The following is an 11,739-nucleotide window of genomic DNA, read 5'->3' as shown; positions in this document are numbered from 1 at the left end:
CTCCCATTTTCATACTCTTCTCATCTTTTTTGTTTTGTATGATTACAGTTAAGCCACGTCAACATTTTATATTCCTATTACTTTTTGTTTTATTATTTTTATAAAAAAAAATTAATATAAAATATTGACGTGGCTTAACTGCGACCACACAAACATGAGGGGATGGTTCGCGGTTAATCCACTTTCATATATAATACCCAAAATAATGTATACATACGTTTCAAATTTGGGTTAATATTTTGTGATGCAAATGAAAAATAGCTTTCATTGTGGGTCTAGCACAATTTTATTTTATGAGTTTAGCAAAACATTTTCTATTTTTTTGTAAATTTACTTTGGAAGGTTTCTTGTTTGTGAGGGAATTGTGGAATTGCTAATATCCTATGTGAATATTTCAACCTAACATTGTTCATTATATGTAAACTTCGTAATAAAATTCATAAGCTCTCAGATTTCGTTTAAGTGGTGCGTGTTGTGATGTGTAAGATAAGTCCAATATATGGAGAAAAACTTAAATACAATTGTCTAATATCTAAATTTTTCTCTTCGCAATGGTTTCCTTCCATTGCAAACAAAAGGAAAATAAACAACAAGATTTAATTGTAGTAATAGTCTCTGAATTTTACTCGTCGTTTAATTTAGTCCATGAACTATCATATTAGTTAATTTCTTTAGTTTTCGAACTTAACAATATGTTGTATGATTGGTCACTGTCACTAACGCCGTTACAATTCTGCACCACTTACACTAAATCTGAAAGCTTATTCATTAAGATAGATTAAAATTAAATTAAGGGTAAAGTCATCAGTTTATTAAGACTTCAAGGTTAAAACTGATAGAAGAAAATGGTATTAAGGCAGATTAAATATGGTGAAATTAATTAAGAACTTAATTATGGTTGTTGGCATACGATGTAGCTCAAAAGCTTCTTTCAACTTTTGTCATATATATATATGACTCATATATCTTAAAATAAAATAGCATCGCGTAGGCAAATAAACTAACATAATGCAGGGAGCATTTTTGCTCACCACCATAAACTATGGTGTATGCTCACCATACACCTAATCAATTAGCACGTGTTCTTTCACTTAATCTTAGTTAATTTTTTTCAAAATTGAAAAACTAACATTTAATGTGAAAGTTAACTAGAGCTAGGTGAAAGAACACGTGTCAATTGATTAGGTGTATGGTAAGCATACACCATAGTTTATGGTGGTGAGCAAAAATGCTCCCCATAATGCATGGCATTTAATTATTTTATCTGCAAAACTGGCATCATAAGCAACACCTATTGGTGAAGATTGGGATTAAAGGATGTTTACATCATCTAAAAACGATGGACCACAATATAAATACACTAAAGTTACACACCTACTGCATTACTAAACTACTACAATTTATGGGTATTTGCAGACAATAAGGACCACAAATGTTATTTTTATGGGCTGCAAGGCCGGCGTTGAGGGTAGCCGGCTAAGGCGATTGTCTAGGGCCTTCCATCTCAAGGAGCCTCAAAAAAAAAAAAATATATATATATATATATTATATGCTGTAGATATAATATAAAGTAATAAAAGTAAGCCAAATTTATCAAATGAGTTATTGATGTGGTGGAAATATAGTGTGTAATGTTCTTGGTGTCTGTTGTTTGAAACCATCGTGGTGTTGCTTTACGTTGATTTTTCTTCTTTACATATATATATCAATGAACAAAGGGTTAGGGGTCATAGAAATCTAGAGCCCCACTTCAAAGGCTCACCTAGGGCTCTCAAATTCTCAAGGTCGGCCCTAATGGGGTAATAATAGATATGGGGTCTATTGACTTAATTTATATGTTTCCAGAAGTGATTTTCGCACTATTCTTTCCTCTTTGTATGTTTTCCTTATTTTCTTCAAGTATTTAGATTGAATGAGTAGAGGTCGCACTTGGTGCGATGGCAAGTGCCTTCGCCCATGAGCGGTAGGTCTCGGGTTCGAGACTTGGGAGCAGCCTCTCCATAAATGGGGGTAAGGCTAGCCGACATTCACCTCTCCCAGACCCTGCGTAAAGCGGGAGCCTTGTGCACTGGGTACGACCTTTTATTTAGATTGAATGAGTGAAGAATATAAATGAGTAATGAACATGAACAAAATGAGGAATGCAGAAGAAGAAAATACGAGTATGAAAATCATTATCCTTTATTTACTTAGAATTTGTGAATGCTTCAATTGTATTGTTCTCACTAGGAGGAAATATATATAGTCGGACAACCCTAATCACAATTAATCTAGGAAATAATCTAAAAAAAACTTATTAAGGAAATCCTCAATACAATCATTACAATATTTAACTTCCTACGCTAATATATTTGTGCCATAGTTTCTCTCGAAAACCTATCATTGCTCATTTGCTTATGGGACAACAAAAATAAGATTTCATTATCATAATCCTACATGAGGTAGAAAATTCAAACAACTGATCTCGACTGCATAAATAAATACTCTTAATCATATAAACTACAAACTTGTTGTATTGTAACCCATTTTTGTGAAATTAGAGACATTAAATTTATGGCTATGTGGGATAATTTAATAATCTTCTATCAAATGTGTTGCTTTTATTTCTTTGGGCCAAACAAAACAAGTATACCATGCCCATAAACATACATATTCAAGAAAGATTGAATTCATGTATGTATTATGAAGCATGGAAGTGCAATAAAAGCACACAGCACACTTTTGCAGATGCCCCAGCCACCAAGAATCAACAAATCTAAAATTTGAGATCTTATTGTGGAGAAGAGCTTATATGGAACGAGTTCACGATTACTGTGACGTCCTGGTCCAATAAAACAATGATATGTGTAAGTTTTTCACCACGTCTTTATTTTAGTAGATATAGATGTCACATGATGATGAACTTGTTTTATATAAGTTGTTCTCCTTATTGTGTGTCCGTTATGCTTGAAAGTGATAGACGGAGTAGGATTCTCTCCCTTCTAAATTCCCTCCCCTTCTCTCATCTCTCACTTTCCTCTTTTTCTTCTTATCTTTATAAAGAAGTCAACATAAAATTTTAACGTGATTCAAATAGGAAGAAACTAGAGGGGAGAAGAATTTGAAGGGGAAAAAAAATCCTATTCCGTAGTAGACTTGGGACAAAGAAAGAAAAAGGGAAAAGAGATGACTAGGTCGGGTTGAATTATTGCAGATTTTAAGAAGGGTTTGGTTGGTCGGACGGTGAAGTAAATATTGGGCAACATAATTAAAAGGGGTCACCCACAAAGTGGGTTAGATAAGATATAATTAGTTGAGGGAATGACAATTAGGAACTGTCTCTGATCTGTTGCCTGTCGACAATAAAGAGCGACTCTAAGCTAAGAAGGTCTTTCACTTTGTGAGGGTCCGAGATGAACGTTTTTCTACATAACATTACTCTTATTTTGCAAAGAAGCTGTTTTCATAATTCGAACATGTGATAATGCGATAGTTTAAGTTTACCGGAAAAAAAAAAGACTTGAATTTGAGTACAGAGAAACGGAAACACTGCACTGTCCTAACTCAGATATGGAATTTCAGTTCTACTTTGTTGTTAAGAGCCATGTGTTTGTTACAGTTATTGATCTGCCATGATACATCATGAGTTTTAACATAGAAAGATTGTGCACAGTTCAACATTTGATTTGACATAATATTGTTCAACCACCATCATTCATTATTATGATGAGTAAAGCATTACGGGTTGTGATGTCTCCAAATAATGCTACCAAATGAAGGTAATAGTGCACAACTGTGAAAATTTGTTGCGTTGTTATCCATCTTCTACCTCCATTTTGGATAAAATTTCGAAATTCGCCTTTATTTTTCTTCAACGCACCATGAGTTGATATAGTGAGTTATCCAATCCTAGACACCAAGGTCTTGTTTGGTGGGCATAGTGGGATAGGTTATGGCCAATTAAAATGAACTTGAGTCCAGTTCATTATTTGTTGTGTCAAAATATGAGATGGGCGTGACTGGACTGGACATGATGAGTTATGAATTTACAATAGAGTAGGTTATCTAACATATCATTGTACATGAGTTATAAGTCCCTGTCAATCTAATCTTATCCCTAAAAGCCCAATCTCATCCAACCCACCAAATGTGTCCTAAAAGTATAAAACTTCTAGCAATAGTCTCCGAGGAAAACTAATGAAAAGGGCTTGAAAACTTTGAGTTTTAATGATAAGGACAAAATAAAGGGTAAAGTGAATAGTACCAGGATTGACTTTTTAGTGTAAAAATGTGGTTTTTCATTAAAGTGAACAGTACCGGGTGCTTTTCGTTAAAGTTCCCTAGTCTCCGGCTTAAATAGTTAAGAGTGCATACCACGGTAATTGAGGTCATATGGTTGACAAATCTTTTTGATAATCGTTTACCTGTTGGATAATTGTATAAACGGTTGACTATACCCATTTAACCATAACCGTTTACCCATTTAACCATAACCATTTACCCGTTTTTGAAACCGTTTATCATTTTTTTACTCATTTACCCATTTTTCACCCATCTACATTTTTTTAACAACTTGAAAATTACAAAAGAAAAATTTGTCATAATTTTCGTTTTCTGACAATTAAACACCATTATAAATAAATTTTAGCATGCATTTCCCTATTTTAATCATTTAAGTCTTTAATTATAATCCATATGATTACAAAGTAAGGCTTCTAAAAACAAAAAGTAGTCATTATCTTGAATACTAGATGATTCAAAGCTCCAAAATATTCCGAAACTAAACACTTTCGAACACTAAAGCTTTAGCACGTTTAGTCACAAAGTCTCACCGACTCGTTGTCACCAAAAGAGGCATACAATAGAAATGTATAAATTGAATTAGTATCCCATTTAGGAACACCAACACCAATACCAATTAGCATGAATCCAACAGAGATAAGTGATCACAGAGTAATATCCATAACCGATATAACCGTTATATTAAATTAAATAGGTAAATGGATACCCGTTATAACCACGAGTAATACCCATAACCGATTGAATAAATTAATTTATCGTATAGTTAATTAGTTATGACCACGAAACTGTTTAACATTTAAAAAACATATGAATTCATCAACCCTAAACGTATAAATAGACACTTTATCATTGTCAAAAATCGATCCCTCCAACAATTCTTTTCATTAAAAAAAAATTAATAAGATTTTGAAAAATAATGGGTAATTTTACATATATTAAATTAAATGGGTAAATGGATACTAGTTATAATCGCAAGTAATACCTATAACTGATGAATACCCGTTATAACAGTGAGTAATACTCATAACCGTCCATTTAAATTTCATAGATAAACGGTTATACCCATAACGTTTGTTCGTTTAAACGGTTACCCATAATCGTAACTATGAACTTTAAATAGACGGGTAACCGCGGTTACCCAAACCCATAGGTATTTAACCTATCCCTACACTCACCAAGTAAGATTTTCTTTCTTCAAGGGTCAATGCAGACTAACAATACCCAGCATATTATTTGAAGCCCAGTAATTTCATGGGCTGCACAATCGATGGAACGTGTAGACATTGGACAATATGGTTTCCAAAGGTGATTGATTCTGCATCAAATACATAGGCCCAAAAAAGAGAACATGGTGATTTGGGGGGAATTTTGTTTCATTCACAATTCCTTCACTTATTAACACAACTCCTTCCAAGGGTGATTGATTCTATATGAAATATTATCTTACCAAAGTGCTTTTAAATGACTAAAAGCATTTTTAGAGAAGTATTTTTTAAATCAATTTTTAGTGAAAATGCAAGTTAACCTTGAAAAAACACTTAAAGTGTTTCTAGTAGGAAGCACTTCATGCGGACTGATTCATGTCATTTAAAAGCATTTTTCAAACAAGCCCTATAATGGTGGTGTTTTGGTCTTCCAAATGAAATTTTATACATTGGATTATTGAATTTTGACACAAATCTCATATCTTTAACTCGAGCTGACCTTAAACTTGTATATTTTAAACTTGAGCTTGAAATTCCAAACCTCAAACCTTTAACCCTAAATCCTAAATCTTGGACTCTTAAAACTAATATCTAGGTTTTATACTGAAATTTGAACTATGAACCCAAATTCCAAAATAACCTTAAGCCTTGGACATTTGACATGAAATATGAGCCTCAGATCTGTACCTCGAGCTCTGAATCACAAACCCAAAACACTTCACTTAACACTCAATTTAAAGCTAAACTTTGTGAGTTGGAAATTAAACCAAACCAAACTTGAACCTAAACATAATTTTGAAACCTCCCAAGAAAAAATAACTCATGAATTTGTAGTGTATAAATTTATTAACGTACTGAGAACAATGTCATCAAAAAATAATATCCTAATGCATAGGGTATTAGGTTTCTACATATGCATCTTAAGTTCGAAACTCATCAATATCATAAATTATAATAATAAGCTTGAACTCGTCCCTTCATTAATAATAATAATAAATAAATAAAATGAAAAAAAATACTAGCCAAGAAGAAAAGAATTGAAATTAACAAGAAAATTGACTGTTTTTAATTTTCTTAATTTTTTCTCAGATTATTTATTTAGAAAAATTAATGAAAAGAACTTGAAAATTTTGAATTTTAACGATAAAAATAAAATAAATAGTAAAAAAATATTTTTTTAATATAAAAATATAATTTTTCGTTAAAATGAAGAGTAACGGAAACTTCGTTAAAATACCTATTTATTTTACATATTTCACCCTCCCTCCAATTGCCCTGCAGCGTCTTTTTCCCGCATTTTCTTCCCCTCTCCCTCTCTTCTTCTCCATCCAAATCCGACCAGTATTTACGCCCACACCCCCCCCCCATTCGCAGACACGCAGAAAACAAACGCTTTAAATTTTGAAAATTAAAAAAAAAAAAACCACAATGGGCAAACGAGGCCGCAAGCCCAAAACCCCCACCCCCGAAACCCTAGATTTACCCGCCACCGCCATGGCATCCCCACCGGCCCCGCCGGTTACGACGGCCACAACCGCAGTTGACGACGTTTTCTCCGTCAGCAACGTGGAGATAATCGAGCAGCCTCAGGCCTCGCAGCCCCAACACGAAGGTCGCCGCCGCGGTCGACCTAAGAAGCTCCAAAAGCTCTCCGACAAGCCCGAGGCCATGGCCCCTTCCCGGAGGATCCTTCGGGCGGTCGACAATGGTGACCACAAGGGGGCGGTGGGGCCGACCTTGACGGTTTCGGATCCTGGTGAGGCGTGGGAGGGCGGGGCGAGGGTGGTGCCGGCCATGGATGCGGTGGTGAAGGTGTTTTGTACGCATACAGAGCCGAATTTCTCGCTGCCGTGGCAGAGGAAGAGGCAGTACAGCTCGAGCAGCAGTGGGTTTGTGATTGGTGGGAGGAGGGTGCTGACCAATGCGCACTCTGTGGAGCATTATACGCAGGTCAAGCTCAAGAAGCGTGGCTCCGATACTAAGTACTTGGCCACTGTTCTCGCCATTGGCACCGAGTGCGATATTGGTATTCAAAAGCTTTCCTTTTTATGTAGTTTTCCTTCTTTCTGATTATCATTGTTAATACTTTTTGAATTTTCACTGATTCATGATGTTTTTTTTATGAATGGGGATGATGTATAGGGTAGAAAAGCCTCATACTTTCTGCTTAAGGGGTTGTTTTACTTGGGGGTTTTAGTGTTTGTTCTGCGTTGTTACGTAGTAAAATTTGCGTGGTGAAGATATAGGGAGTGATTTGTTATTGGAAGCGAAGGAGAATTTCCATGTTTACCTTAGGGGGAGTAGAACAGTTTGATATAAGGTATTAGAAAAGCTGAGAATAAATCGCATAGTAAATGAAGGCACAGGGAATGAAAAACTAATGCAACGGATGAATTTCATTTGTCATATGTGAATGTGGGGAAAGGTGTGAATTTCTCAACGTGGGTGGAGATGGAGGGATTGTGAGTGAATGTCCATGCACATTATGCATTAATTCCCGTTAGTTGGATTACACTAATTATGGAAATCAAGTTTTGGTTACTGATTGAGCTTATTTGGATATTGTGTAATGGAAAACTGTTGTTTATATGGTGTTGCAGCCATGCTTACTGTTGATGACAACGAGTTTTGGAAAGGAGTGTCACCAGTGGAGTTTGGGGATTTGCCTGCGCTTCAAGACGCCGTTACTGTTGTGGGTTACCCAATTGGAGGAGACACAATTTCAGTGACGAGTGGTGTTGTGTCACGAATAGAGATTCTGTCATATGTTCATGGGTCTACTGAACTACTGGGTTTGCAGGTAATGAGAATGTAATTCTATCACTTCTGTTGGACATCTGGCTTATCAGTGGAGCATTTTTTCTAATGTCATGTTTCTTACCGTTTGGGTTTTTCCAGATAGATGCTGCCATTAACTCTGGAAACTCAGGTGGGCCTGCTTTTAATGACAAAGGAAATTGCGTCGGTATCGCATTTCAGTCCCTTAAACATGAAGATGCAGAGAATATTGGTTATGTCATACCAACACCAGTCATTATGCACTTCATCCAAGATTATGAGAGGAATGGAGCATATACAGGTAAATTTGTTACAATTGATGTGTTTTAAGTATTTAAATTTTTATAAATTGTCATTGGCATAGGTTGTCTTTCTATGTAATGTAGTTACATGTCTTTGAGCCCAGCTGTACCTAGTATTGCCAGTTCTGCACGTCCTTTGAATCTTATGATTGTTTATAATGTGCTAGGATTTCCAATTCTTGGGGTTGAGTGGCAGAAGATGGAAAATCCTGATTTGCGTATGGCAATGGGCATGAAACCTGATCAGAAGGGTGTTCGTATAAGAAGAGTTGATCCCACTGCTCCGGAATCTCATGTTCTGAAGCCATCTGATATCATTCTCAGCTTTGATGGAGTTAATATTGCCAATGATGGAACAGGCATGTGTACTTCTTGTATTCATGCTACATTCATATATATATGTATTATGGGTATATGTTTATGGCATACCTCTTTAATTTGTATAGCAAGCGAAAAACTCGCATTCATGAAAGAATTTATTATTCTTTATATTTGTTTATTATAGGACTTTTCTGCTAATTTATACAACTGTTGATAAGTAGTGAAGTTCACTAATATAATGTGTGATATGTTTTACCATTCTGTTTCCCTTTCTTAAATTATTATCGTACTCTATGTGACTTAGCACTTTGCTGTTTTCCACAATGATTTTCAGTTCCTTTTCGGCATGGAGAACGCATAGGTTTTAGTTACCTTGTCTCCCAGAAATATACTGGAGATAATTCAGCGGTTAAAGTTCTGCGCAATTCTGATATTCTCAATTTTGACATCAAACTTGCATCCCACAAAAGGCTAATCCCAGCACACAACAAGGGCAGACCTCCTTCATATTATATAATTGCAGGATTTGTCTTTACAGCTGTGTCTGTTCCTTATCTTCGATCTGAGGTTAGTAGCTCACCTTTAAACCCCTCAATGAGCTTAAACCTCTTTCTTACATCTGCTTAGTGGAAGTTAAGGAGAGGGTTTTGATTAATTAGTACTGCATGCAACTATTGTGCATCTACAGTGTCCATATGTATGTGTCTGCTCGTGTGTGTAATTAATACTGAAATGATCTGACACAATGAATTAACGTGACATAACTCAATTTCCATCTTTAGACCATACATGGCTATACGTGTGTGCATGCCTGCGTGTGTAATTAATATCTTAAAAAGTTTATGATAATGCATCTCAAATTAAGATCAAATTATGCAAGCTATCTCAATCCAACTGTTTCTGCTTGTATTTACAGTATGGAAAGGAATATGAATTTGAAGCTCCTGTCAAGCTTTTGGACAAGATGCTGCATTCAATGCCACAATCACCAGATGAGCAGCTCGTCGTTGTTTCACAGGTCCTTGTGGCTGACATCAACATCGGTTATGAAGAAATAGTTAACACCCAGGTCAGGGATTTATTTTTGGATGTTAGTAGTTGATACACTTCAAATAACCTGTTGTTGGATGACTTACTCTGTATGTTTGTGTAGGTTCTTGCTTTAAATGGTAAGCCTGTGAAAAACCTGAAGAACTTGGCAAGCATGGTAGAGAGCTGCGAGGATGAATTTTTGAAATTTGATTTAGAATACCAACAGGTTCTCTCCCCCTCTCCGTCTCACCCCTTTCCCCTCCTTTGTACACGTTTGCATGTGGTTTTCTGTCTGTATTGTACGCTACGCTAATTTCTGGCATATATCCAGGTGGTGGTTCTCCGAACAAAAACTGCTAAAGCAGCTACTCTAGATATTCTTGCTACACATTGCATACCCTCAGCAATGTCTGATGATCTGAAGACTTGAGGTTGGACCGAATGCATGCGGATTTTTTGTACCCCTCGTCTACAAAGTGTCAAATAGAAACTGTAAGACTCTGGAGGAGGGTAGGCATACTAGGCTACTAGCTATGTTTTCACAGTTCCGATATTGTTTCCTGGCGGGCTGTTAAGACTTGCGGTTAGAAAAATTCAGTAGGTGTAGGTGCCTCATTGAGGATTGTTGTTTTATCTCTTCTTTCAAGGGATGGATGTAACCGTATGAGGACATAAATTTGAGCAATCGCCCTCAAATTTTGGTTTTTAACAAGTTTTCTATAATGCATGAGGCATATGTTCAACTGGCAGTGTCTTGCCTTCTTTTCATTTCTTATAAAGAGCTAGCCTAGTTACGTTACTCCATTGTTCTCAAACTTCGACTAGCGTAAAAAATTGTAGCTAGTTTACTAGAGATGCTCTAAACGTGCTGGGAAAAAATGTTCTATCGACGTTGTGGTGGTGGTGGTGGTGGTGGTGGTTGTGGTTGTGGTCACTATTGCATCTATTGCATGAGTGCAATATCAAATCATTGGTGTAGATTTAAGAACAAAATTATATGATGTAAAAAAATACACCAAATATCACTTTTGACGATAAGCTTATGATGGGGTGTGAGGACAGTGGACTTGTCTTCCCACAGGCCACGACGTTGCGATTGGGTCCCGAGCGGACTACCTACATATCTTGGGAAGAGAATCAAAACTCGTGTAGTTTGTGTTATCTTTTATTTTAAGGAAAACTAAAGAAAATGGCTTGAAAATTTTGAGTTTTAATGATAAGGACAAAATAAAGGGTAAAGTGAATAGTACCAGGATTGACTTTTTAGTGTAAAAATGTGGTTTTTCGTTAAAGTGAACAGTACCGGATGCTTTTCGTTAAAGTTCCCTTTATTTTACTTGATTTGGAGGCACTGACACTCGCGGGGGGAGGGGGGGCCACCTTAGGGTGATCGGGACTGGGTTCCTCGTGACTACATCCATTGCTTGCCTATTCCTTGCCCTCTCTTGCACTTCGTAGATGCAATTTATGTTAAGTGTTGGTTTCTTTGCCGGTCGTCTATTCTCGCCATCAATGTGCTTATCAAATCGGTCTATGTCCCTGGGTTTGACCGAGCTTTCCTTTCTTGCTTTATCCCTTGATTTTTAAAATTGAAATAATAAAAAAATAATATTGTTGATATACAAAATCAGTAGGAACTTTGGTACAACAGAAAGTGTTAAGTTTGTGACATTCGCTAGATTGCTCCGGTCACTAGTGTGGATAAGTATGTAAATGGATAGGGACAGGGAAGCAAACACAAGATGTACGTGGTTCACCCAGATTGGTTACGTCCACGGAGTAGAGGAGTTCTCATTAATTGTGAAGGGTTTACACAAGTA

The 11,739-nt window shown here is 36.2% G+C and overlaps 1 protein-coding gene across 1 annotated transcript; it reads left to right on the top strand.

The window, feature by feature from the left end:
* The first annotated feature begins 6,713 nt into the window (after positions 1 to 6,713).
* Positions 6,714 to 10,668, top strand: LOC103455315 (protease Do-like 9). Its single transcript, XM_029092774.2, has 8 exons — positions 6,714 to 7,512; positions 8,087 to 8,286; positions 8,385 to 8,565; positions 8,734 to 8,925; positions 9,222 to 9,454; positions 9,804 to 9,956; positions 10,041 to 10,145; positions 10,251 to 10,668. Exons 1-8 carry the CDS (start codon positions 6,915 to 6,917, stop codon positions 10,347 to 10,349), a joined length of 1,761 nt encoding a protein of 586 aa, XP_028948607.1. The 5' UTR covers positions 6,714 to 6,914; the 3' UTR covers positions 10,350 to 10,668.
* Positions 10,669 to 11,739: the final 1,071 nt, after the last annotated feature.

This window comes from Malus domestica, chromosome 14 (genome assembly GCF_042453785.1).
Source record: "Malus domestica chromosome 14, GDT2T_hap1".
Classification (NCBI taxonomy): domain Eukaryota; kingdom Viridiplantae; phylum Streptophyta; class Magnoliopsida; order Rosales; family Rosaceae; genus Malus; species Malus domestica.
Note: the sequence above shows the minus strand (reverse complement) of the source record. Positions and strands in the feature narration are given on the sequence as shown.

What these genes read in the sequence shown, in the direction of transcription:
- LOC103455315 (XM_029092774.2), top strand. Translation starts at nt 6,915, where the DNA reads ATGGGCAAACGAGGCCGCAAGCCCAAAACCCCCACCCCCGAAACCCTA. An exon ending in TATTGCCAATGATGGAACAG is followed by an intron (nt 8,926 to 9,221) that starts GCATGTGTACTT and finishes AATGATTTTCAG; the next exon opens with TTCCTTTTCGGCATGGAGAA. An exon ending in AAGAAATAGTTAACACCCAG is followed by an intron (nt 9,957 to 10,040) that starts GTCAGGGATTTA and finishes ATGTTTGTGTAG; the next exon opens with GTTCTTGCTTTAAATGGTAA.